This window comes from Diorhabda sublineata, chromosome 8, assembly GCF_026230105.1.
Source record: "Diorhabda sublineata isolate icDioSubl1.1 chromosome 8, icDioSubl1.1, whole genome shotgun sequence".
Lineage (NCBI taxonomy): Eukaryota > Metazoa > Arthropoda > Insecta > Coleoptera > Chrysomelidae > Diorhabda > Diorhabda sublineata.
Window position 1 is genome coordinate 1,565,419 of NC_079481.1, and position 23,444 is coordinate 1,588,862.

General features: G+C 29.4%; 2 protein-coding genes across 4 annotated transcripts in view; one reads left to right on the forward strand and one right to left on the reverse strand.

Moving 5' to 3' along the window:
* Positions 1-17,949, forward strand: part of LOC130447845 (early estrogen-induced gene 1 protein) — a 30,165-nt gene extending 12,216 nt beyond the window's left edge. The window contains exons 4-9 of one of the 3 annotated variants that reach the window (XR_008910282.1): positions 361-521; positions 779-1,037; positions 3,830-4,522; positions 12,957-13,168; positions 13,236-14,901; positions 14,942-17,949. Coding sequence is in view for 2 of the 3 variants with exons in the window: in XM_056784881.1 (XP_056640859.1) it covers positions 361-521; positions 779-1,037; positions 3,830-4,522; positions 12,957-13,168; positions 13,236-13,357 (1,447 nt within the window). In the remaining variant the exon portion in view is untranslated. Of the gene's footprint in view, positions 1-360; positions 522-778; positions 1,038-3,829; positions 4,523-10,840; positions 11,012-12,956; positions 13,169-13,235 lie in introns of all 3 variants that reach the window. The other 2 variants (XM_056784882.1, XM_056784881.1) reach the window with 2 other exon arrangements.
* Positions 17,950-19,111: 1,162 nt separating this feature from the next.
* Positions 19,112-23,289, reverse strand: LOC130447320 (uncharacterized). The gene is made up of 6 exons (XM_056784073.1): positions 23,056-23,289; positions 22,748-22,972; positions 22,547-22,702; positions 22,177-22,490; positions 20,591-21,695; positions 19,112-19,626 (listed from the first exon to the last, which is right to left on the reverse strand). Exons 1-6 carry the CDS (start codon positions 23,176-23,178, stop codon positions 19,465-19,467), a joined length of 2,085 nt encoding a protein of 694 aa, XP_056640051.1. The 5' UTR covers positions 23,179-23,289; the 3' UTR covers positions 19,112-19,464.
* Positions 23,290-23,444: the final 155 nt, after the last annotated feature.

Below are 23,444 nucleotides of genomic sequence, written 5' to 3' on the forward strand. Positions count from 1 at the left end.
TTCAGATTTGCGTTATCCATAGAAAATTGCGTTACCCTTAAATATTTATAGAAAACCGAGTTACTTTTACGTGGATATTTGATTTTTGTCAAATTTAACGTTACCTTTAGATTCAGACCCAAGATTTGCGTTACCTCTAAATTTATTAATATATTCAACAACATTCAGATTGCTTTGAATCATATTTTTTGCGGTACCTTTTTATATCGATGTTTCTCACACTTGAAGTTTTGATTTGTATAATTTAATTTTTTAAAATTCCGTTACCCTTAAATATACATTCTACTTAACCGAAAAATTACGTTATGTTTGTTATAAAAATATATACACAGCGGATATAGATAAGTGTCGTATTTCTAGACCTTCGCCATCTTTAAAACATAAACAAGTGAATGTTGAAGAAACTAATGCGGAACAAAGGCCTGACGAATTTTCCAGCGGCTCTTTAGCCGGCTCTATAGCCAGCGGTAGCTCGGGTTTTGGTAGTCTACCAAAAAAAAGACCCGCACTTTTATCTTCAGGTAGGTGAATCGTTTAGTTTTAAATCGAGAAAATTTTCCCGTTTCCCTCGTGTTTATGTTACACGAAATCGCGTTACCCTCAGTTACATAATAGTTAATTCAATGAAATTAGCGTTACTCTTTTATATTCATAAAATTATGGAAGTTTGCGCTACCCTTAATTAGTATCGTAATTTGCGTTACCTTTAAAAATAGTGTGGTGCGAATTATTTGTTCGAGGGGGTCCTAAATCGTCGAAAATTATTTTTACATTTCAGAATTAGTGATAGGTCAAACTTTGACTGAAAACAATGCCCCCGTATCTGTATCTACGGATCACGTGAACGATAATCATCCGATCTCATCGATTCTTTCGCATTCTGATCAAGAACCCCAAGAAACGGCGGCCTTGTGCGAACACGGCCACTCTCGGAATTCTTCTAACACTAGTCAACTATCGAAGGCCTCCGGTTATAGCAGTATTCAGTCACATTCGCATAGTAGGCAAAGCAGTAGCGGGGATTCGGGGCATATCAGGTAACGCAAAATAAAAATTAATTGACGTTTGACGTAAAGATATTTTTTAAATTAAAATGCATGGGAAAAATTAATTTTTTTATTTATAGAAGGCGTTTCGGGTAAGAAATTTTGGTGGAAAATACGAGGGTGTTACGAAAAGTAAATATTTACTTTTCGAATTTTTTACATAAATATTTTTTTAATTTTTATTTTTTTTTAATTTTGTAGATTTTTCCGAACTCCATAGTCGTCCCAATTTTTTTTAAAAAGGTTCAATTTTTAAAATGTATTTTTGAATTTATGATTTAATGATTTATTAATTAATATATCAGTGGCGTACTAATTATTTTTATGGGAGTTGTTTTTGAAAATTTCTAATTTTTTTTAAAGAAAAAATATTTTTCACCCACAATTTCACGTTTTTATGATTTTTCTGCGTTTCATAGTCGTGCGGAATATTTTTTTCAAAGGTGCAATTTCGAACATTTTGTCGTAAAAATTGATGGGGGGACATTTTTTATAATTTTAATTATTCAAGTTTTATTTTTCGGGTTTTAAAAATATTTTCGTCCAATATATTCGTATTTTATGGATTTTTCTAGACTCCCCATAGTCGTGCGAAACATTTTTTTGAGAGATCCAATTTAGAAAATTTTATTTTTTATTTAATAAACCGAATTGGTAAGTGGATATACCAGTGGCGTAGGAATTATTTTCAAAGGGTTTTTCGGAAATATTTATTTTTTCAGCCATTTTCGAGTTTTTTTTTGAAAAATTTTCCAGTAGAAATTATTTTTAAAGGGTTTTTTCTATGAAAATTCAATTTTTCCAATTTTATTTATTTTTTATAAATAATTTAAAACATTTTTGACCCAAATCTTCCGATTTTTAAATATTTTTCTAGACCTCATAGTCGTGCGAAATATTTTTTTGAGGGGTCCAATTTAGAAAATTTTATTTTTTATTTAATAAACCGAATTGGTAAGTGGATATACCAGTGGCGTAGGAATTATTTCAAAGGGTTTTTCGGAAATATTTATTTTTTTAACCATTTTCGAGTTTTTTTTTTGAAAAATTTTCCAGTAGAAATTATTTTTAAAGGGTTTTTTCTATGAAAATTCAATTTTTCCAATTTTATTTATTTTTTATAAATAATTTAAAACATTTTTGACCCAAATCTTCCGATTTTTAAATATTTTTCTAGACCTCATAGTCGTGCGAAATATTTTTTTGAGGGGTCCAATTTAGAAAATTTTATTTTTTATTTAATAAACCGAATTGGTAAGTGGATATACCAGTGGCGTAGGAATTATTTTCAAAGGGTTTTTCGGAAATATTTATTTTTTCAGCCATTTTCGAGTTTTTTTTTGAAAAATTTTCCAGTAGAAATTATTTTAAAGGGTTTTTTCTAGGAAAATTCAATTTTTCCAATTTTATTTATTTTTTATAAATAATTTAAAACATTTTTTACCCAAATCTTCCGATTTTTAAATATTTTTCTAGACCTCATAGTCGTGCGAAATATTTTTTTGTGGGGTCCAATTTAGAAAATTTTATTTTTTATTTAATAAACCGAATTGGTAAGTGGATATACCAGTGGCGTAGGAATTATTTTCAAAGGGTTTTTCGGAAATATTTATTTTTTCAGCCATTTTCGAGTTTTTTTTTGAAAAATTTTCCAGTAGAAATTATTTTTAAAGGGTTTCTTCTAGGAAAATTCAATTTTTCCAATTTTATTTATTTTTTATAAATAATTTAAAACATTTTTTACCCAAATCTTCCGATTTTTAAATATTTTTCTAGACCTCATAGTCGTGCGAAATATTTTTTTGAGGGGTCCAATTTAGAAAATTTTATTTTTTATTTAATAAACCGAATTGGTAAGTGGATATACCAGTGGCGTAGGAATTATTTTCAAAGGGTTTTTCGGAAATATTTATTTTTTCAGCCATTTTCGAGTTTTTTTTTGAAAAATTTTCCAGTAGAATTTATTTTTAAAGGGTTTTTTCTAGGAAAATTCAATTTTTCCAATTTTATTTATTTTTTATAAATAATTTAAAACATTTTTTACCCAAATCTTCCGATTTTTAAATATTTTTCTAGACCTCATAGTCGTGCGAAATATTTTTTTGTGGGGTCCAATTTAGAAAATTTTATTTTTTATTTAATAAACCGAATTGGTAAGTGGATATACCAGTGGCGTAGGAATTATTTTCAAAGGGTTTTTCGGAAATATTTATTTTTTCAGCCATTTTCGAGTTTTTTTTGAAAAATTTTCCAGTAGAAATTATTTTTAAAGGGTTTTTTCTAGGAAAATTCAATTTTTCCAATTTTATTTATTTTTTATAAATAATTTAAAACATTTTTTACCCAAATCTTCCGATTTTTAAATATTTTTCTAGACCTCATAGTCGTGCGAAATATTTTTTTGAGGGGTCCAATTTAGAAAATTTTAATTTTTATTTAATAAACCGTTAAATAATTCGATATACCAGTGGCGTAGAAATTATTTGAAAAAAATGTTTTATTTTAAAATAACGCCTTTTTAACAGAGTTTTTTTGTTTTTTTTTGATATTTTTTCAACTTTTTCAATTGAAAAAATGTAATTTTCCGATAAATCAACCGATATACCAGTGGCGTATCAATTAAACCGCGTCTAATATAATCAATTAATTCCCAGATTACCCGAGACGTCCTGTATATAACTCCGTCCGTAAAAAAACGTAAATTAACGTATTTTCCTCTATCTACAACATCGCGCGCATGTTTTTTTTTTGTTTTTCTCTTAATTTTTCTCTTTTTATACCAGGAACCTACAAAGCAGATCGGTCCGCGCGTTTCGTTGCTCCTCAGCCGATACGAATTTAAAATCGAATCGCAAAATGAACATCCCCAATACGATTCTATCAATAAATAACGAAAACAACCGCCCGCAACCCCTAATTACCTCCACCCCTAATAACAAAAATCAACCCGAAAGCGACGCGAGCTCCCTATACGGAACCCCCCCCGCCGCCTATCAAAGTCAGTGCAGTAACGACGAATACAAAACGCCGGAAGTTAGTTTCGATAATAAGAGCGAAGTTTTCTCATCGAATTTCAACGAATTGCAAAAATCTTCGTCCACTTCGGTAGTCGAAAGGATTAAAAACGAAATGTTGACTTCGGACGAATTGGAATACAGGAAATCGGATAATACGGCCGATAGGCGGCGTAACGATCGAACCGGTGCGAACCTGCGTTCGAAAAGCGATTTCGAAATACCGAAAATGCCGGTCAGGTTGCCGGAAAAGAATTTCAGTAGTAAATTTTTCAATTCGGATAGTTTGTTTTCGTTTTTGACGCCGCGACCTAAAAGGAAAAGCGTCTGCGAAAACGACGGTGCTTTCAAAGTACCGGTCGTTAAATATTTACCGGAAGTACGTAGTACCACTTCGATGGGTTCGCTTCGGTCTGGTAATTCGAACAACGACGAACGCCTTTGCGTACGAAACGTTGAAAGGTATGAACATATTTTATTTTTTTTTTTTCATTTTTTATTCTGGTTTCGTTTCTCCATTTTTTTTTTTTGCTTTTTTTTGTGTTTACTTTTACTAATAACGTCGATAGTTGAACTGTTTTGTGGATTGGGGGCTGATTTATACCACAAATTGACAGAAATCGTGCAGTAATCGATAAATAATTGACAGAAAATAGCGTTAATTGACAATAAATAACAGAAAAACAAACAAAATGAAAAAAACCGGCATAACATGTCAAAAACAACACGATATTGTTAAAAAATTGCATTAGCATAAGGTTAATTGACAAAAAATTGGATAATTTGACAAAAAAATTCAATTAGGAGAAGAATAATTGTCGAAAATTGCGAGAATTCACGAAAAGGACACACTATATTGGTAAAAATTTGAAAAATTGACAAAAAATGCATTAGAAGTTGAATAATTGACAAGAGAATTGCAAAAAGGTACAAATATGACAAAAAATTTCAAAAATTGACAAAAGAAACACGAAAATGAAAAAAAATTTTGGTAGCTGATGAATAGTTGACGATAATGACAAAACATTATTGTAATGACAGGAGGATAATTGACAGAAATTTTCAAAAGTTGACAAAACATCGTAATAGCAGACGGATAATTGACAAATAATTGATATATTGACGAAAAAACTTTATTAGCATACGAAAATGACAAAAAATTGCAAAAACAGACGGATAATTGACAATAATGACAAAAAATTGCAATAGCAGAAAGGTAATTAATAAAAATTTGCAAAAATTGACAAAAAATTGCAGTAGCAAATGAAAAATTGACCAAAATGACACGAAAGTGACAAAAAATTTCAATAACAGATGGATAATTGATGGTAATGACAGAAAAAATTTCAGAAGCAGATGAAAAATTAACAAAATTTGCAAAAATTGTAGTAACAGATAAAAAATTGCGAAAATTGTTCAAAAAGACAGAAAATTACAAAAAAATTGGAATAGCAGATGGATAATTGACGATAATGACAAAAAAATTGCGGTAGTAGATGAAAAATTGACAAAATCTGCAAGAATTGACAAAAAACTGCAGTAGCAGATGAAAAATTGGCAAAAAATTCCAGTAGCAGATGAAAAATTGACAAAAAATTCCAGTAGCAGATGAAAAATTGACAAAAAATTCCAGTAGCAGATGAAAAATTGACAAAAAATTCCAGTAGCAGATGAAAAATTGACAAAAAATTCCAGTAGCAGATGAAAAATTGACAAAAAATTCCAGTAGCAGATGAAAAATTGACAAAAAATTCCAGTAGCAGATGAAAAATTGACAAAAAATTCCAGTAGCAGATGAAAAATTGACAAAAAATTCCAGTAGCAGATGAAAAATTGACAAAAATTCCAGTAGCAGATGAAAAATTGACAAAAAATTCCAGTAGCAGATGAAAAATTGACAAAAAATTCCAGTAGCAGATGAAAAATTGACAAAAAATTCCAGTAGCAGATGAAAAATTGACAAAAAATTCCAGTAGCAGATGAAAAATTGACAAAAAATTCCAGTAGCAGATGAAAAATTGACAAAAAATTCCAGTAGCAGATGAAAAATTGACAAAAAATTCCAGTAGCAGATGAAAAATTGACAAAAAATTCCAGTAGCAGATGAAAAATTGACAAAAAACTGCAGCAACTGATGAAAAATTGACAAAAAATTCCAGTAGCAGATGAAAAATTGACAAAAATTCCAGTAGCAGATGAAAAATTGACAAAAAATTCCAGTAGCAGATGAAAAATTGACAAAAAATTCCAGTAGCAGATGAAAAATTGACAAAAAATTCCAGTAGCAGATGAAAAATTGACAAAAAATTCCAGTAGCAGATGAAAAATTGACAAAAAATTCCAGTAGCAGATGAAAAATTGACAAAAAATTCCAGTAGCAGATGAAAAATTGACAAAAAATTCCAGTAGCAGATGAAAAATTGACAAAAAATTCCAGTAGCAGATGAAAAATTGACAAAAAATTCCAGTAGCAGATGAAAAATTGACAAAAATTCCAGTAGCAGATGAAAAATTGACAAAAAATTCCAGTAGCAGATGAAAAATTGACAAAAAATTCCAGTAGCAGATGAAAAATTGACAAAAAATTCCAGTAGCAGATGAAAAATTGACAAAAAACTGCAGCAACTGATGAAAAATTGACAAAAAATTCCAGTAGCAGATGAAAAATTGACAAAAAATTCCAGTAGCAGATGAAAAATTGACAAAAAATTCCAGTAGCAGATGAAAAATTGACAAAAAATTCCAGTAGCAGATGAAAAATTGACAAAAAATTCCAGTAGCAGATGAAAAATTGACAAAAAATTCCAGTAGCAGATGAAAAATTGACAAAAAACTCCAGTAGCAGATGAAAAATTGACAAAAAACTCCAGTAGCAGATGAAAAATTGACAAAAAATTCCAGTAGCAGATGAAAAATTGACAAAAAAATCTAGGAAATATTTCGAATTTCAACATCGACAAAAAAATACATAATAATTGAAAAAAATATATTGAGCTGTACATCTCGAGTATTAAACTGGTTAAAAATGTGTAGAATTGACAAACAAAGTCATCCTGATTGACAGGAAAGCTGCAAATACATATGAAATTGACAAAAAATAATTGAGAAAAAAAAATGATTTAACACACAATATGATAAAATCGTCAAATTGACAGAAAAATAACTGAGAAATGTTTGGAATATATGTATGTACAAAATTTTAACTATATGCTATGTTGCCAAGTTCAAAAATTGTCCAATATTGTCTATATTTTAAAATAACAAGATCGTTCAACTCGACACCATTTTATTTTCCTTTCCGTTTAATTTTTAACCTTTCTTTCTGGTGTTTTTTTTCCTTCTTCTTTTTTTAATTTCTATACCCACCAAAGAATTTCCAGACCTGGCATTGGGCGTCGCAAATTCGTACGTAATATCATTACATTTTGAACACAAATCATCTGTTCTGTAGGTTGAAGGGTTAATTTTTTACTAACTATGTAGTAAATATACAGGGAGCGGATAAAAAAAAATACGAAATACGATAAACCAAGGAATTTAAGATACTCCTCCCTGTATATTTGCGCGTAGAATCGGGAATTAGATGTACTTGAAAATTCGAGGAAAAATTCTTATAATTGAGGTTTTCATGAAAACGATATCGATAATTGACAAAAAATGATATAAATTGACAAAAAAATTCCCTAAGATAGGAAAAAAACAAGTTAATTTAATTAATTGACAAAAAATTGCAACAAAACAAGTTAATTCAATTAATTGACGATAAAATTCACCATGATTGACAAAAAATTGCAACAAAACAAGTTAATTCAATTAATTGACTATAAAATTCACCATGATTGACAAAAAATTGCAACAAAACAAGTTAATTCAATTAATTGACGATAAAATTCACCATGATTGACAAAAAATTGCAACAAAACAAGTTAATTCAATTAATTGACGATAAAATTCACCATGATTGACAAAAAATTGCAACAAAACAAGTTAATTTAATTAATTGACGATAAAATTCACCATGATTGACAAAAAATTGCAACAAAACAAGTTAATTCAATTAATTGACGATAAAATTCACCATGATTGACAAAAAATTGCAACAAAACAAGTTAATTCAATTAATTGACGATAAAATTCACCATGATTGACAAAAAATTGCAACAAAACAAGTTAATTCAATTAATTGACTATAAAATTCACCATGATTGACAAAAAATTGCAACAAAACAAGTTAATTCAATTAATTGACGATAAAATTCACCATGATTGACAAAAAATTGCAACAAAACAAGTTAATTCAATTAATTGACGATAAAATTCACCATGATTGACAAAAAATTGCAACAAAACAAGTTAATTTAATTAATTGACGATAAAATTCACCATGATTGACAAAAAATTGCAACAAAACAAGTTAATTCAATTAATTGACGATAAAATTCACCATGATTGACAAAAAATTGCAACAAAACAAGTTAATTCAATTAATTGACGATAAAATTCACCATGATTGACAAAAAATTGCAACAAAACAAGTTAATTCAATTAATTGACGATAAAATTCACCATGATTGACAAAAAATTGCAACAAAACAAGTTAATTCAATTAATTGACGATAAAATTCACCATGATTGACAAAAAATTGCAACAAAACAAGTTAATTCAATTAATTGACGATAAAATTCACCATGATTGACAAAAAATTGCAAAAAAACAAGTTAATTCAATTAATTGACGATAAAATTCACCATAATTGACAAAAAATTGCAACAAAACAAGTTAATTCAATTAATTGACAATAAAATTCACCATGATTGACAAAAAATTGCAACAAAACAAGTTAATTCAATTAATTGACGATAAAATTCACCATGATTGACAAAAAATTGCAACAAAACAAGTTAATTTAATTAATTGACGATAAAATTCACCATGATTGACAAAAAATTGCAACAAAACAAGTTAATTCAATTAATTGACGATAAAATTCACCATGATTGACAAAAAATTGCAACAAAACAAGTTAATTCAATTAATTGACGATAAAATTCACCATAATTGACAAAAAATTGCAACAAAACAAGTTAATTCAATTAATTGACGATAAAATTCACCATGATTGACAAAAAATTGCAACAAAACAAGTTAATTCAATTAATTGACGATAAAATTCACCATGATTGACAAAAAATTGCAACAAAACAAGTTAATTCAATTAATTGACGATAAAATTCACCATGATTGACAAAAAATTGCAACAAAACAAGTTAATTCAATTAATTGACGATAAAATTCACCATAATTGACAAAAAATTGCAAAAAAACAAGTTAATTCAATTAATTGACGATAAAATTCACCATAATTGACAAAAAATTGCAAAAAAAAACAAGTTAATTCAATTAATTGACAATAAAATTCACCATGATTGACAAAAAATTGCAAAAAAAACAAGTTAATTCAATTAATTGACGATAAAATTCACCATAGTTGACAAAAAATTGCAACAAAACAAGTTAATTCAATTAATTGACAATAAAATTCACCATGATTGACAAAAAATTGCAACAAAACAAGTTAATTTAATTAATTGACGATAAAATTCACCATGATTGACAAAAAATTGCAACAAAACAAGTTAATTCAATTAATTGACGATAAAATTCACCATGATTGACAAAAAATTGCAACAAAACAAGTTAATTCAATTAATTGACAATAAAATTCACCATGATTGACAAAAAATTGCAACAAAACAAGTTAATTTAATTAATTGACGATAAAATTCACCATGATTGACAAAAAATTGCAACAAAACAAGTTAATTCAATTAATTGACGATAAAATTCACCATGATTGACAAAAAAATTGCAACAAAACAAGTTAATTCAATCAATTGACAATAAAATTCACCCATAAATTCCATGAATTGACAAAATAATTGAATTTTTTGACAAAAATTCTTATGCTAAATTGTCAATATAAACGTTTTGTACAAAAGCATCAAAATTTTCAATTGTGAATTTTTTCGTTTCCCTCACAAATCGCCATATAAATACATTACAGATGAAATATTGACATTAAAATCCATGGATTGACAAAAAATTGCATCAAAACATGTAAAGTCAATTGATTGACAATAAATTGCAATTCTTAATTGCAATTTTTTTTGTTTTTCTCACATTTCTCGCATTATGTATAGAAAATTGACAATAAAAAAGTGAGTTGACAAAAAATCATCATTATTGACAAAAAATATAAAATTCTTAATTATCAATTTCTTTGTTTTCCTCACAAATGACCAATGAAATGCATTATATGTAGACAATTGACAATTAAATGCGTTAATTGACAATAAATTCATAATTATTGACAAAAAAAGCACCACAACATATAAAGTAGATTAATTCTTGATTGTCAACTTCTTCGTTTTCCTCACAAATGGCCAATAAAATGCATTATACGTAGACAATTGACAATTATATGCTCGAATTGACAAAAAATTATTAAGTTTTGACAAAAAATTGTAATTCTGAAATGTCAATTTCTTCGTTTTCTCCACAAATGGCCAATGAAACGCGTTATGTATAGACAATTGACACTAAAAAAGGTGTATTGACAAAAAATCATCGCCATTGACAAAAAATTGCGTCAAAACGTGTAATTCGTGTAATATAAGAATTTTTCACCGATTTCCATTATTTTCTATTTTCCTGTTTAACTGACACAATAAAAATGTTTCGACATAACATATCAAAGGTGTTTGGCGTATGGTTTGCAGGGGCATGCAACATCGCAAACTGTTGGACGGCGTTTTATCGGCAGGAAAATTAACTCCACTGGCTAACAGTCCCGACGATCAAAATTCCAATGTTATTATCGTCTCGGCAACATCGGACGTTTCGACGGATTCTCAGAATTTGAATTCGACGAGACGGCCCAGCGTCACAACGTTAGTCGTTTGTTTATTTGTCGTTGTTGCGTGTTTTGCGTTTAGACGTTGACAATGTTGTCGCTTCCGCTTGTCGCTTATTTTTGACAGCTTTCTTAGTTTCCGACCATTTTATTGTTTCGTCTAGCCATCGAAATTTATTGACAATGACGATTGACAAAAAAACTGTTGCGGAATTAACAAGTGATCCAGTCGATTGACAAAAAATTGCGGTGACAGAGTTAAATTTATGTAATAGAAGACATATGACGCGGCAAACAAGTCTGAATTGACAAGAAATGTCAATAATGAAAAAATTGACAAAAAAAATATGAAATTTTTCTAGAATCGACAGGAAATATTAACAATTGACACGAAATTGTACTATTAATGGAAAGGATTGACAAAAAATTATAATTCGGTCAATTGACATTATTTCACAATGATAAATTATCCAATTAACAGATAAATTATTACTGTACATTCCCCGAATAACAAAATTGACAAAAAACCTGATGGAGTAGATGGTTAATTGACAAGAAAATGCATGAATCGACCGAAAATGTCAACAGGGTCTTTCACATTGTAGTATTGACTAGAATGACGCCGGTTTGACGAAAAAAATCGTCAATCGACAAAATATTTTAATACAAAATTGACAGAAAAATAACTACGACTCTTAGCGAATTACAAAATTGACAAAAAATAAAAGGAATGACAAAAAACTGTTGGAACAGATGGTTAATTGACAAGAATTTGCGTATATTGACAAAAAATATCGACGGGATCCAAAATAAGTGTGACAAATATTGGTCAATTACAACATATTTTTAGCGAAATTGACAAATTGAAAGAAAAAAGCGAATTATAAAATTGACAATGATAAAACAATGCTCGAGTAGATGGTTGATTGACAAATAAATGTATTAATTGACAAAAAATGTCGACAGGATCTCTTAGATGATATTATTGACAAGAAATACGTATTATTGACAAAAAATTTGTCAGTTGGCATAATATTGATAAATTGACAAAAAATGTCCAAGTTTCTTGACAATAAATATACAAGATTAATGAAAAAATTAAGGTAATGACAAAAAACTGATAAAGTCAATGGTTAATTGACAAGAAATATGTAATTGTGACTAAAAAAATTGTCAATAGAATATAACCATACAAAATTGACAGAAAAATAACAATTATGACATAAAACTGCTGGCTAAAGCGGTCAATTGACAAGAAATTGTATAGATAGATGAAAAAACCTTTTTAATGGAAATATTGACAAGATATAAGCGCGTTTGACAAAAAAATTGACATAATATTTTCGTACAAATTGAACAAAAGAATGACGATAATGATATATGTTAGATAAAATTGTCACATAACAAAAATTCGCACGAGTTGACAAATAAATTTGTCAATTGACACGAAATGTTCATGACGATATATATCAATATCGTCATTTGTTTGTCAGTTGCATAAAATTGACAAGAAATTGCATGAATCGACCAAAAATATCGAAGGGGCTTATTATAATTATGATATTGACAAGTACGCGCGTTTGACATAAAAATCGACGAAAAAATTGGGTAGAATTGACAAAAAATTGCATGAATTGACCAAAAATGTCGAAGGGGCTTATTATAATTATGATATTGACAAGTACGCGCGTTTGACATAAAAATCGACGAAAAAATTGGGTAGAATTGACAAAAAATTGCATGAATTGACCAAAAATGTCGACGGGCCTGACCGAACATATACGAAATTGACAAAAAAAAATCACATCCTGCGATTGACATAAAAATTTGTGACAATACAACAAATACCATTGACAGTTGACAATCAACAGCCACTGACAATGAATGGAGATAATTTTGTGACGCAATTATTTCCTATTATTCGGCACGCACCTCTCAAGTCTGGTTCTTCTTCTTTTTCATGTGGAAAAACCATTTTTTAGGAACCCGAGCGCCGGTAGTCTGGTCATTTCGGAAACGGGATCGTTAGACAGAGCGAAAGCGGCCTACGAAAGGCGAAAGAAGAACCAATGTCAAGATACAGACGCCGTCGGTATACCGGGACGCGTCGAAAAGACCAGAGTCAACGTCGAAGATCTAGTTGAAGATTTATTGAAGAATACGAATTTGGAACAACCCGACGATTCGGCGGAAAGTAAGCGAATTATCGACGATTTTTTTTTTCTATTTTTTTCAATTTCTTCTTCTTTTTTTTTTTTCAGCGTCCGGTCTTCAATTGTTCATAGCCAAAGACGGTACGGCGGCTCTGGGGAACCACGAGGTGAAGTCGCAAATGTCCGCCGGCGTACAAGTATTCAAGCAAGTCGTAATGGACAATAGGTAGCCTGAATGGCCTTAACCGCGTCGCGCGCTATCGCTAATTATCATTATTATAAATAATGTTGTTGGTTTCGACGCCCGGCGTCGATCGTGTGTAATCAATACGTGTTGATATTATTGTTGATATATATATATATGAAGATACAAAACTAGAGAACGTACTGTATAGCATATATCTATACGATTTTTTTTTTTTTAATTTTTAGCTCCGAAAACGTCATTTTGACATTTTTTTTTATTGATATATATGTATTTTTATTTGTATAGAAAAAACCATCACGAATTATTACGAATGTTCAATTTGTTTTTTTTTTTTTTTTTTTTTTTTTAATGAAAATGTATCGGTCAAAATCTCAAATTACTAAATTGACAGAAAAACTCACCGTGGTGATTGACAGAAAAACTATCGATTCGCAATTAATCGACATCGATCGTTTGCCGAATCGATAAATTGACAATAAATACGATATCGACTGAAAAGTACAAAATTGACGGAAAATCTAATCATAATTGACAAAAAAATTGCGGAGACGCAGTGTAATCAGAAAGGAAGGTATTGTCAATACATTGATTTGACAAAAAATGCCTATGGGATATCGAAAAATACGAAACTGATGATATATTGACATCATATTTCATCATAATTGACAAAATAGTTGCGGAGACGCGGGCTATTGACGAGAAATGCATTGTCAATTCATCGAATTGACAAAAAATGCCTATGGGATAATAAAAACTACGGAACTGATGAAAATTGACAAAGCATTTTATCGCAATTGACAAAAAATTGCGGAGACGCAGTGAATTAGGGAGAATTGCATTGTCAATTCATCTAATTGACAGAAAACGTCTATGAAATATCAAAAAATACGAAACTGATGATAAATTGACATCATATTTCATCATAATTGACAAAATAGTTGCGGAGACGCGGGCTATTGACGAGAAATGCATTGTCAATTCATCGAATTGACAAAAAATGCCTATGGGATAATAAAAACTACGGAACTGATGAAAATTGACAAAACATTTTATCGCAATTGATAAAAAATTGCGGAGACGCAGTGAATTAGGGAGAATTGCATTGTCAATTCATCTAATTGACAGAAAACGTCTATGAAATATCAAAAAATACGAAACTGATGATAAATTGACATCATATTTCATCATAATTGACAAAATAGTTGCGGAGACGCGGGCTATTGACGAGAAATTTATTGTCAATTCATCTAATTGACAGAAAATGTCTATGAGACATCAAAAAATACGGACCTGATCAAAAATTGAGATGAAATTTTATCATAATTGACAGAAAATGTGTATGGGTTATAAAAAAAAATACGAAACCGATGAAAAATTGACAAAAAAAATTATTGAGATGCATTTAATTGACATTAATTTAATCATTTGTCAAATTAATAAAGTTGAAGAAAATACCCGCAGGACATCTCAAAATACTGTAATGACAAGAAATTTAAAATATTAACAGGAAAACTAAAGAGACGCGGGTTATTGAAAAAAATTGACAGAAAAACTGAATAGACGCAGGTTATTAACAAAAATTGACAGAAATACTGGAGAGACGCAGGTTATTAACAAAAATTGACAGAAATACTGGAGAGACGCAGTTTATTGACAAAAATTGCATTGGCGATTCATTGAAAATTGACATCAAACGCCTACGAGATATCAAAAAATACGGTACTTATAAAAAATTGACAAAACTGACAGAAAAAAATTTATCATAATGACAAAAAAGTACAGAAACGTCGGTCGATCAAATATAGATAACTTTGACAGAAAATCTCATCATAATTCAAAAAAAACTATTTACAAATAATTAATTGACATTAAGTGTTTGTCAACTTGATAAATTGACAGAAAATGCCCACATAACATCCCAAAATACTATAATAACAAGAAATTTAATTTACTGACAGAAAGTGCCTTCATAATTGACAAAAAAAAAATTGTAAAACGCAGTTTATTCATAAGAATTACAGAGTCATATTGAAGAATTTATAAAAATGCGATATTGATGAAAAAATAGACAAAATTGACAATAAATCACAATGATATACGTAACAATAATTAACAAAATAATAGAAAAACCGTTAATTCGATTAATTATTACGAATACAACGATCAAATTTGAACATATAGAGATGGGATCTTATTTACGTTTGTATAAGTTTTAAAATAACTGCTTCTTTTAAATTAAATTTTAACCAAACTCTAATGGAAATTCAACAGTAGCCTGTGTAAACGTAGGATAAACGTCATTTTGATTAAGATAGAGGTGGGATTCTATTTACATTTTGAAAGTTCCAAAATAACTGCTTTTTCTGATTGAAGTTTAACCGAATTCTTATAGAAATTCAACAATAGCCTGTGTAAACGTAGAATAAACGTCGTTTTTTATATTTAAAGATGGGATTCTATTTACATTTCTATAGGTTTCAAAATAACCTCTTTTTTAATTTAAATTTCACCAAACCCTAATAGATTCAACAATAGCCTGTGTAAACGTTGGTTGAACGTCATTTTGAATATTTAGAGATGGGATTCTATTCACATTTTGAAGGCTCCAAGATAACTGCTTTTTTTGATAGAATTTTAACCGAATTCTTATAGAAATTCAACAATAGCCTGTGTAAACGTAGAATAAACGTCGTTTTTTATATTTAAAGATGGGATTCTATTTACATTTCTATAGGTTTCAAAATAACCTCTTTTTTAATTAAAGTTTGACCAAATCCTAACAGATTCAACAATAGCCTGTGTAAACGTTGGATAAACGTCATTTTGAATATTTAGAGATGGGATTTTATTCACATTTTGAAAGCTCCAAGATAACTGCTTTTTTGATTGAATTTTAACCGAATTCTTATAGAAATTCAACAATAGCCTGTGTAAACGTAGAATAAACGTCGTTTTTTATATTTAAAGATGGGATTCTATTTACATTTCTATAGGTTTCAAAATAACCTCTTTTTTTTAATTGAATTCTTATAGAGATTCAACAATTGCTTGTGTAAACGTAGGAGAAATGTCATTTTAAATATTTAGAGATGGGATTTCAGAATCAGGTAGAATGAAAAGTAACGAAATTTGAAATTTACTTCTACTACAAAGAGAGTGTAACCTCTCCAAACGTACCCCCGTACATTTTCATCGAAATATTCGTATACATTTTTGAAAATGTCACAGTGACGTTCCGAGATTAGCGCGAAAGTATTATTTATTGAGATTGTACATTCTGTAGGAATTTAAAATCGTAAAAATTTATAAAAGTATTAATTTTTTTTTATACGAGGTACGATCAAAAGAAAACCGTGAATTATAGTATTCAAAATAAAGTAGAAAAGTACTGTAAAGTAATAGGGTCGAAAAGTTCCTTTTCGCATAATTTTTTTTCACCGAAAGTAACGTGATGCTAAATCTGGTGATTTAGGTGGATGTACAGGACTTTTGGTCGTCTAAAATGCCCGATTTGTTACATTGTGTGTTGACATGGTGAAAATGGTAGTTTTTTCTAACGTCTCAAAACACTTGTTTAAACTGACTTTTTTGAAATTTTTTTGCGTATCACCGTATATTTTCGATTCATTTTCATTTTTAAAATGACTCATATCACTTTTGATTGTAGTTATTTTGATCGTTTTGTAAAGGTAGTGTGATAGCCGTTTTATAACCACCTGTGTAAACGTAGATTAGTCGAATTTCTACAGAAATATCAATAAAATTATAAATAATCAAAATAATTATTTTGATATATTTTTGGAACCAAATGATCAATTTTGGATACTTTGGATACTATTTTGACAATTTTTCCAAGTTCCTCTAATGTCAACAGACTGTGTAAACGTTGTAACAATCGAATTAATCGATTATCTTCATTTTGATTGATTATAGAAACTAAATTATTAATTTTTGAATCTTCATCAACATTAACTGACACACTTTCACTTTTAAATCGCTCAACCTACTTGGAATCGCAAAATAAATCGGTTTTTGTCAAAAATTTCAATTTTTTGTTGAAGAAATTCTTATAGCCGTTTCATAATAGACTGTGTAAACGTAGAAATCGTCCCAAGATTGATACTTGATAATAGTGTGTGTAAACGTAGTAACTGTTATTTGAATGAGTCATTGATACTCAAATTATCGATTTTCGATATATAGAGATGAGATTCTATCGAAAATAACAACTTATCGAACCAAACTTTGATTTTCTGATTTCCACTCCCAAACCTCTAATCAATCTTCAAAGTCACTGTATCATCACTGTATAACAGATTTTCACATTTCGATGGTTTTTCTGGAAAGGAATCGCGAGATAAATTAATTCTCGTTGTTTTTTTTTGATTACCCCTCGTATAATTATTGTTAAAAAATATCTAGTATTGCAAACGGATTTTAATTGATATTAGTAACCAAAAAAAAAGGAATTTACATTTTTTTTTCAAGTTGTTTAATTTTTTGTTATAATGTAGTGAAGGGTTCAAATATTATTATCAATTCCGTTATTTACATGAAATTGTAATTTAAAACGACGCTGTGTATATAATGAACAATATACGTTTCAAAAAATAATTTCGTTTTTTATTTTCCTTTCCTCCAAAGTTTTGAAAAAAAAATTATATGCCGGAGATAGGTGATAATTGGCTGTAATGTTTGTATGCATAGAGATGAGATACTGCAGTTTCGAAAAACACTCAATAACAGGTCCTTAATTTTTGAAATTGAGTAATTTTGGATAAATACTTGAAATTTTCGAAAATATCCAATTTTTTTAACCAACTTTTCCGTGGGACTCTAATTTTGGTTTTATAATGGCTTGTGTAAACGTGGGAATAGAATGGTTTCAGTATTCCAGAAGTAATTTTATTGAGAATAGTCAAAAACTCCTAAATTGAACGAATTATCAAGAATCAACTATGAATTTTCGTCAAATAGAGATGGGAATCAGTCAGAGTCTCTAAAAGTTGAAAAACAACTAGTTTTTGAACAAAATTTTGACAGTTTTCTCTGAAGGAATTCAGAGTCATGATGTTATAATAGCCTGTGTAAACGTAGAAATTGTCGCAGATACTAAAAACTAATAAATTGAACGAATTATCAAGAATCAACTATGAATTTTCGTCAAATAGAGATGGGAATCAGTCAGAGTTTCTAAAAGTTGAAAAATAACTAGTTTTTGAACAAAATTTTGACAGTTTTCTCTGAAGGAATTCAGAGTCATGATGTTATAATAGCCTGTGTAAACGTAGAAATGGTCGTAGTTAATAAAAACTCAATTGAACAAATTATCAAGAATCAACTTTGAATTTTCGTCAAATAGAGATGGGAATCAGTCTGAATCTCTAAAAGTTAAAAAATAACTAGTTTTTGAACAAAATTTTGACAGTTTTCTGAAGGAATACTGAGTCACGATGTTATAATAGCCTGTGTAAACGTAGAAATTGTCGCAGTTACTAAAAACTCCTAAATTGAACGAATTATCAAGAATCAACTATGAATTTTCGTCAAATAGAGATGGGAATCAGTCAGAATCTCTAAAAGTTGAAAAACAACTAGTTTTTGAACAAAATTTTGACAGTTTTCTGAAGGAACACTGAGGCACAATGTTATAATAGCCTGTGTAAACGTAGATTCGAATACATTTGTCAAAATCATGTTGAGCTCAATCTGTAGTCTCAAACAACGAATAATAACAGTGTGATACAATATATAATGGATACAAATAATACGAGGGTTATACTAAAAAATCTCTTATATTTGCAATTACATAAAAAAAATTGTTATCTATATATTTACAGTCTATACACATTTTTTTAAGACGCGCCAATATTTAAAATTAAGATAAATATAATATCTCCTACAAATCAATTAGAATTAATCATAAATATAAATAATGTACAGATTTTTAATAAATTTCGAAAACGTCAGTTAAATTTTTTTGTAAAACAATATCGAAGCGAAAAAATCTACTTTTACGAGGTTAGTTCCGAATATTTCAACCAACAAACTAAATAGCAAGATAAACAATTGGATAGGACAACCTGTATCAAAATTAATTCAACTGACGTTTTTTTTAAATAGAAATTGTCATTCGGTTTTATTAGTCGATGTCGGGGGTTTTTTCTTCCCCTTCGGACTAGTTAGTGTTATCAAAGGAACCCTACGAGGCTTCTTCTCAATTATAATATCCACTGTTTTTTTCTGTGGTGGAGAACAGCTGTCGTCCTTGATTTCTATTATCCTATTTATCTAAATTAAAAATAAATTAGAGGAAAAAAAATCGTGAAAAATATATTTAATAAGTTTTTTGTAAACTAAAATGGTTCAGAATGAAAAAGGGAACACGTTTCAGTTATTTTTGAACGTTTTATAGATGTCCCTTTACGAAAAATGTATGTTTTTATAATAAAATTAATTGGTGATTAATTTGGCGCCCAAAATTTGGATAAACTTACATATTTTTCTTGAAAATTCTAATTTTTTTTTTATTTGTGCCCAAAAATTGAAAAAAACTAAGTTACAACTTGTTTTTAATAATAATAAGTGTTTCTAGATCTTTATTAAGTTTTTTGCTGCCGAAAAGTAAAAAAAAGTGGTAAATTGGGCACTCTCACTTAGAATTAGAAGGTTTTTGGTCTTTGTGGCACCTAAATTAACAAAAATTGGTAAATTGAACAATAGTTTCTTAAAAATTGGAAATTCCAAGCCTTTTTTCAGCTTTTTGGTGCCCAATAGTAAGAAAAAGTAGTACATTGGGCACTATTTCTTAGAATTAGAAGTTATTTGGTCTCTGTGGCATCCAAATTAACAAAAATTGGTAAATTGAACACTATTTTCTTAAAAATTGGAAATTCTAAGCCTTTTTTCAATTTTTTGGTGCCCAATAGTAAGAGCAAGTAGTAAATAGGGCACTGTCTCTTAGAATTAGAAGTTTTTTGGTTTTTGTGGCATCCAAATAAACAAAAATTGGTAAATGGAACAATATTTTCTTAAAAATTGGAAATTCCAATCCTGTTTTCAATTTTTTGGTGCCCAATAGTAAGAGCAAGTAGTAAATTGGGCACTATTTCTTAAAATTAGAAGTTTTTTGGTCTTTGTGGCATCCAAATTAACAAAAAAAGGAAATTCCAAACCTTTTTTCAATTTTATGGTGCCCAAAAGTAAGAAAAAGTGATAAATTGGGCACTGTCTCTTGCAACAACCACAAACTCACCTCTTTATTTTCCTCCACACTTCCGACCCCGTCAATTTCACCGCTTCCTTTATCCGTTTCCCTTCGATCTTCTCGAGTATCTTCGAGTTGTAGACAAAAATCTTCGGTACGATCGTCATCCAAAACCACAACGTCCCCTTCGCAAACTTTCCCACCTTTCGTATCGAAACCGTCCCTAGCTTCGTCCTCGACCAAAGTCAGATCGATCTTCACATTTTGCTTCGTCGTTTTCTTCTTTTCCCCTGATCTCTTCAAAAATTCCAATAAGGGATTCGATTTTATCGGTTTTTTCGATGGAACCACGTTCGGTTTCTTCGTTAATTTTTCTTTATTACTTTCAGTATTTTTTTTATCATCATCTGTTGGGGTTTCATCTATTTTTTCGATTCTGGTTTTTATTTCTTTGCTATTTTCTAGTAGTACGACCAATTCAGTTGTTTTAGTATCTTCTACTCGTATCGGTACTATCCTTCTAGGTACCAATCGATTTATTTCTTCTTTTTTATCGATTATTTTCGACTTAACATCGATTTTGTTGTTATCTTCCACCCTTTTCGGAGTTATCCTTCTCGGTATCAATTTTTTATTATTTTCACCATTTTCTTTATCTAATTTTTCGGTTTTAACTTTTTTTTGCGTATTCTGTACCCACTGTTGGATGAAACTAGGTCTCTTCTTAATTTCTTCTTTTTTATTGGTTATATCGATGTTTTCGTCCTTGTCTGTAACCTCAACGTCCAAAGTAATCTCTTCTTCTTCGTCTTCTTCTTCTATATCATCTTTTTCGTACAATATTCCTAATTCTTCTTTTTCGAAAGTTATCAAAGTGCAAAAACCGTCGGTTGACGATGCCACGAGGAGTAAACCATCTGAAGACCAAGTTAAATCGGTTATTCTGGTGTAGTGGATCTCGTGGAAACGTGCGAACGGTTTAGGTTGTTGAGTGTCGTAGAGGATGATGTCGTGGTCGGTACCGACGGCGAATATCATTCGATATGGTAGTTTTATAGAAGGTTCCGGACCATTTTCCCTTTGTTGAAATAATAGAGGACAAAATTTCACCACGGTGCTACTTTGTCCGTCTAATGGTAGAACTGCAGCCGGTCTGGAAAAAATATTGAATAAATACAAAAAAGTAGTGATATTATTGTTTTTTTTTTTGGTTCTAGAAAATTGGGAGTTCAATTTCTGGTGAAATTTTATCAAGATACAAAACTTAATATGGAAATTAAACTGTTTTTCTTGATTTTTGGTGGAATGTCACTAAAACTAGCCAAATAAATTGAATATTCAAGTATTTATAAATTTTTGGGTGAAATTTTATCAAGATACAAAACTTAATATGGAATTTGAACAGTTTTTATTGATTTTTGGTGGAATGTAACTAAAATTTCATTCAAATTTCTATTTTTGGTAGAATATCACAAAACTAGGCAAATAAATTTAATTCAAATTCAATAATACATATTCCAATTCCTGAAGTAATTTATGAAACAAATTAACAAATAGTTTTATATCAAGTTTTTTTCAAAATTTTCATTTTTATATAGGGATCAACAAAATAAATAGAAAAATTAAACACTTACTCAGTCCAATTATCCATTGTGAAAACTAAAGTACAATGAATTGCTCGTTTAGAATCATCCACATGGAAATAACCAGAAGGTACTACCAATAAAGAACCATCGGGGCTGAATTGGAGCCTTCGAAAAAACGATTTAAACGTATCATCATGAAAATATTTACTTTCTTTATCATATAAACAATGATCTATTGGTAGAGGTAATTTTCCTTTGTATATACGCGCTTTTACTTGCTTTCCACTTATATCAAATATCCTACACATCCTATCGGTGCTTATTGTAGCTAAAATTTGATTTTTTGGATCCCAAGCTACACCCTAATAAAAAATTATAACAAATATTCAATAATTATAAACAAGAGTTAATTGCTTACTTGTACGAAACCTTTATGATCCGTCATTATATGATCCATTTTACCTTTAGAAAGATCCCACACGATCGAAGTATTATCAATAGAACCTGATAATAATTTCGAATTATCTACAGACCAACATAAATCATAAATATCTTCTTTGTGCCCTCTAAAAATCTAAACGGGAGTTTATCGAATACAAATATAAATTTTTTGTTTAACCTTATAAACAATCCAAGTTTCTTTATCGTCATTATTATTTTCTAAAAGAGGAATATTGTCTGTTTTCAATTGCCACACAATAATGTTAGCGTCGTCGTCTGCGGACGCTAAATAATTACCGGACGGTGACCATCTAACCGAATTAACTGATCGTTGATGTCTCGTCAAATCAGACACAACTTCTTGTTTTACAGAGCCATTTTCACACAAACACATATTCCATAACTATAATTAATAAAAATCGAAAACTTTCATACACTCTGTATACATGTTAATATATTTATAGGAAGGTTAAATTAAAATCTTACTAGTATATGACTGTCTCCACCACCTGATGCTAATTTGTAAATAACATTAGAAATAGGATGAATATCGACGCTCAAAACTGGTTCTCTATTATGCCAAGATATTTCTGGGATTGTACACTTCATATCAATAGTTTCTCTTCGGTTAATTTGAGTCTTAGAAGATATATTGAATGTTTGAGAAAAAACACGGCGACAGCATAAATTGGCGCCAAAAGTTTAGAAGTTCCAATTGACAAATTATATCTTCTTTTTTATTTCATATTTCAAGCATATTTTGACATTTCATTTAAAATCCACATATTTTAATAATTAGCTTATTTACGAATATAAGAGATTGAAAATTTGTGATTTTGAGCTATTTATGTGAATTTCAGTGCTTAAATAAGCGA

Bases quoted from the DNA above. Each gene is read 5' to 3' on its own strand.
- LOC130447320 (XM_056784073.1), bottom strand. From the start codon at position 23,178: ATGAAGTGTACAATCCCAGAAATATCTTGGCATAATAGAGAACCAGTT. The intron at 22,703-22,747 runs GTTAAACAAAAA...ACTCCCGTTTAG, and splicing joins AAACTTGGATTGTTTATAAG to ATTTTTAGAGGGCACAAAGA. The intron at 19,627-20,590 runs GTGAGTTTGTGG...TTTTTAATTTAG, and splicing joins GTGTGGAGGAAAATAAAGAG to ATAAATAGGATAATAGAAAT.